A 5,366-nucleotide genomic window follows, 5' to 3' on the forward strand; every position below is an offset into this window, starting at 1 on the left:
TATATATATATATATATATATATATATATATATATATATATATATATATATATATATATATATATATTGTGGAGGTTGACTTCAGGTATAGAAGAAATAACTACGCTTTTGTAATAATGAAATTTAATAAAAAAAATAACAATAGATATGAAAACAACCGCTCCATCTGAGCGTTTTGGCTGAAGTGTTACAAAAGTGGGGTGACGCTGCTGCAGAGGAGGTTGGATTCCCACATTGACCATCCGACAAGAAGCACCTGCCCTCAGGTGGGCATATAAAAGAAATACTTACATAATAACTAAATATCATTCCACATTCAAAAATACTTAACATCATCTGAAAAAGATTTCGAAAGACATATTAATAATCAAAATATTAAAATAATATTCAAGATAAAAAAAAAATCTCTGGGAAAAATTAAAATGTTCTAAAGAGTTCTGAAGAAAATGTCATTTTAAGTAATATCATCAGACCAATGTTTGATGTATTCTGCACATGTACTGGTCTTCGAAGGTCCATCAAAAAAAGCACATTTTTCGACATCAAAAGTATCATTAGGTTTAATTTTTGTTATCGTATAAGGTCCTATGCATTCAGGTTTCAGTTTCAATCCTGGTCTAAATTGTGTGCGTTTTATTGCCACTAGATCGTTAATTTTGAAAGATGCAGATGGTTTTCGCCGAAGATTGTAAGTTCGTTTGTTTTCTTCTTGGACTTTCTGTATTTGTAGTTTGGCTTGTTTCCGTAACTCGTCACGGCTGTTAACGAAGACGGCTTGAATTTCCTCATTCAGCATATTTGTAATTTTCAGATCTTGTTTTGTTTTAATAGCAGTACCAAATAACAGTTGAAGAGGAGTAGTGTTAATGCTTCGTTGAAAAGTAGAATTAATGACTTTCTGAACGTCTTTTACATTAGTGTACCATTTGTTAGGATCTTCTATTGATAATTTGGAGATTATAGAAATTATGGTAGAATTTAAATTTTCTATTTGTCCATTTGCTCTCGGTAAACCAGTAGTTATAGGAAAGTGTTCAATTTGTTCAGCACTGCAATATTCAAGGAACTGTTTGGAGGTAAATGCAGATCCACGATCAGAAATAATTCGTGATGGATTGCCAAAAACATATTTTTGAGACTCTAATTTAGAAATAACTTCAGTAGCATCTGTAGATTTAGTTGGGTATAACCAGCAAAACTTAAAAAGAAAAAAGCGTCTATAACTCTAGATATGTATTTATAATTCTTGTTTGTGGTAGGCAATGGTCCTAAATGATCAATATGATAAGTGTGCAAAGGAATGGATTCTTTTTCGGTCGGATGTAACAGTCCTTCTTGTTTTCCACACTTTCGATTTATTAAAATGCAAGGAACACAGTTTTTAATAAAACGGTCTATGTTTTCTTTCCCTTTAGGGATATGGAATTGATGTTTCAATGATTCTTCAGTACGTTTAGAGGCATAATGTCCGCAATCATGAGCATATCGTATAATATCATTTTGCATACTTTCAGGAACGACAAGAAAGTTCTTCGACATCAACAAATTTGTATAGTATGCCAGATTTAAGAAAAAAGTCTTCATAGGGTTTAGTTTTCAAAAGCTCTTTAACCATTTTGATTTCAATATCTTCTTCTTGGGCTTTTCTAATTTTCGTAATGAGACTATCCTGTACTATCATAATGGGATATCTACTTAGCGCGTCAACGTGATACATTTTAGAACCAGAACAATGTTCAATGATATAATCGAAATCCTGTAGCAGTAATGTCCAGCGCGCTATGCGAGTACACAAATCCTTTTTATTTAATGTCATCGCAAACGAATTACAATCGGTCACAATTTTAAAATGTTTCCCTAGCAAGTAAACTCTAAATTTTTTTAAAGCCTGCACATTAGATAACACTTCGAGCTCGTAACTGCTGTATTTCGCTTCGGCATCAGACGTTTTTTTACTCATAAATAAAATAAACTGGGTGAAGCGTATTATTTTCTAACGATTTTTGCATTAAAATACATCCATAACCATGAATACTAGCGTCGCAATGTATTTCAGTATCCGCGTTTTGATTGTAAATGCTAAGAATGGGTGGAGAAGACAAATTATGTTTTAAACTACTAAATGCTTGTATTTCATTCTCGGTAAATTTATATTCGCGATTTTTCTTCAAACGTTCAGTTAAAGGGTGCGCAATAATATGGAGAAATTTAATATGAATTTTCGAAAATAGCTAGCTAAACCAAGAAATGATTGTAAATCCTTTCTATTTTTGGGTTCCGGAAAATTAAGAACAGCTTTAATTTTTTGTGGTGACGGGTACATTTTACCATTTTCAATTACATGTCCGAGAAATTCTATTGTTCTATTTAAAAATGTACATTTTGAAAAATTTATCTCTAACCCATAAGCAGAAGCGAGTGAAAATACCGATGCAAGATTCTCGAGACCTTCCTCTTCATTTTTCGATGGTATAGTCATATCATCCATAAAAATAATAATTTTACCTTTAATTATCAAATCCTTAAAAATAGTGTTAATATAACGCTGAAAAGCTGCGGGTGATTTGCAAAGGCCAAATGGTGCGCGTAAAAATTGAAATTGACCATTATGAGTGACGAAAGACGTATATTTACGACTGTTCGGTTCTATTTCCAAGTGAAAAAATGCATTACGCAAATCAATTTTACTGAACGTAGTTGCTGCTTGAAGATTTTCTAGTATACCGTCAATTAATAGTAAAAGGTAATTATCTTTAATTACATTTTTTATTGAACGCTCTATAATCAATATAAACTCTTGGGGTTCCGCGGAAAAAATATTTTTTGTTTCTATCATTAACTATGTTTTCATAAATACGCAATTTATCCTTAAATTCAGGAATAGATTTCGCGCCATACAAAATGGATTTATTAGCGGGGGAATCGGGAATACCGTCAATAGTATAATCAAATAAAGAAAAATCGTCTATTGGGTTTTTACAATTACACGCGAGTTCCCGTACGGCAAAAAAATATTCCATAAAAGATTCGCGTGGATTTTTTTTTACGATTACTTAATTGACGATGAATTTCGACGGCATTTAATTGGTGACTAAACTCATTTAATAAAGCATTCTTAAACAATAACCACGATGTTAAATTACGTTGCGTGAATATAAAAGTTTTAGCTTGACCGTCAAGTAAAATTTTACAAAATATTATTTTCTGCGTATCACTTAAATGCGGAATAAAATTAAACGCGTCCTCAACATCGTTAAAAGACAAATGTATCCCATATGAATCAGAAGCATTGAATCGTCTCATTGAAGATGATATTTCTATTAAAAGAAAGTAATTCGAAGAATCAAATTCTGCATTCTTTGTTTTGTTACTACTCGATAAGGGTGCGGCTTCACTGTCTTTATGTACATGTACTACTTCAATTTCACTTTCGTATTGATCATCTTCTTCGCTCAATTGTGTATTAAAAGCTTGTAATTCTTTTAAGTTCATAAGCGATTGATAAATTCTATCAATTAATTCTGGCTTTTTTCCTTCAACATCCAAATTAAGCACATTTAACACACATATTAATTCGAGTTCGGAACATGTATCAGATATCAACTTTTTCCTTTCCTCAATATTTATGTCCGGGGGAAAAGAAGGAAAGGATCGCAATTTTTTTCGTGACGTGCGATCAAACACGTCATTAAATATAATGCGATTGAGCAATTTCACAGTTTTTACATTTCCCAATTTTAGGAAATTTGCAATTGGTTTGATATTATTTAGAGATGTCATTGATACAGTTTAAAAGAGATAGTTCAAATTGAAACTCACCCGTCTGGTAAGCCAAGTAAACACCGTCTGTGCTTAATTATCAATTATCTTTTGGTTAATCAATACCGTCTGTGTTAATTATATTTTATCAAACCAAGTTTACGGCCAGAGGCCCCATGTGGAGGTTGACTTCAGGTATAGATGAAATAAGTACGCTTTTGTAATAATCAAATTTAATAAAAAAAATAACAATAGATATGAAAACAACCGCTCCGTCTGAGCGTTTTGGCTGAAGTGCTACAAAAGTGTGGTGGCGCTGCTGCAGAGGAGGTTACATGGATATATATATCTCCTCGAAGAGACATATATATATATATATATATATATATATATATATATACAAATTAACATGAAAAACATGAATAAAATAGAGAAACAAGAATGGTAAAAGCAAATAGTCGTTATCAAGACACATCTATTGCTATAAATGCGATATTTCTGAATAAAGAATAATTATCCTAAGATAAAAATTATTCTTTATATGTGTCGATATCGCAGAAAACCTTATGTTGTAAAAAATCATGAAATAAAAGAAAAATGTAAAAAGAAAACAAACTTACCGGCGTGAATTAAAACGCGGTTTAGGTTTAAAAGTACAATAATAAAACAGTTAACAAAAATCGCGAAGATGTAAAATATTGGAAGTTGTGCTTATAGCTTGAATCGAATAAATTAAATTAAAAAAATATATTTGATCGAAGAAGAAGAAAAAAATTTTTTAGGACAGAAATGTTTTTGGTTAGTGTCTCGTTCTTAGAAAAGTATGTACAATCAGATCCCGCTATAGTGAATTATTTGCAGACACAGCAAGAAGTCCAAAATGAACGGATGATTCACTAATATATATATAATATATATATATATATATATATATATATATATATATATATATATATATATATATATATATATATATATATATATATATATATATTTCCCGTATATTCACCAGTATTTCAAGAAAATTCTTCAGTCACTTTGAGACGAATCACTTTGAATTTGAGAAAAATTAGAGAAAGCATCCAGTGCATCGTAAATTGACAGGATCGATAATAATGATTTTTCTTCTTTTTGAGAGGCTTTTCGAAAAAGAGACATTTCTAAAACACTTATTCTAAATCTCAAAAACCGCGATTTCGTCCCCCCCCCCTACTGCTCTTCGGATATTACGAGATTCGAGCGATCTTTCTTTCGAAAGCAATTTTGATTTATATATAGAATGGGTCACGAGGAAGGAAAAAAAAGTCATTTTTATCTTATGATAGATACAGCTGTTATCCGTGCATCCATTTGTGATATGTAAACAATCTGCTGCATTGGAATAAAATTTGAAACTCCCGTTATAAAAATTTATTCATTAATAGATATAAAAAACAGGCGTAAAATAAAATATAGCTGAGACAGAAATATTTTTGGTAAATGTCTCGTTCTTTGAAATGTATGTACAATCAGATCCCGCTATAGTGAATTATTTGCAGACCCAGCAAGAAGTCCAAAATGAACGGATGATTCACTATATCCGAAATCATTACAAAAATACTCAGTAG

General features: G+C 31.1%; 1 protein-coding gene across 1 annotated transcript; it reads right to left on the reverse strand.

The window, feature by feature from the left end:
* Positions 1-454: 454 nt before the first annotated feature.
* On the reverse strand, positions 455-2,479 carry LOC139425308 (uncharacterized). The gene is made up of 2 exons (XM_087166549.1): positions 2,429-2,479; positions 455-1,198 (listed from the first exon to the last, which is right to left on the reverse strand). Exons 1-2 carry the CDS (start codon positions 2,477-2,479, stop codon positions 455-457), a joined length of 795 nt encoding a protein of 264 aa, XP_087022675.1.
* Positions 2,480-5,366: the final 2,887 nt, after the last annotated feature.

This window comes from Parasteatoda tepidariorum, chromosome 6, assembly GCF_982258835.1.
Source record: "Parasteatoda tepidariorum strain Cologne lab strain chromosome 6, Ptep-v5.0, whole genome shotgun sequence".
NCBI classification, from domain to species: domain Eukaryota; kingdom Metazoa; phylum Arthropoda; class Arachnida; order Araneae; family Theridiidae; genus Parasteatoda; species Parasteatoda tepidariorum.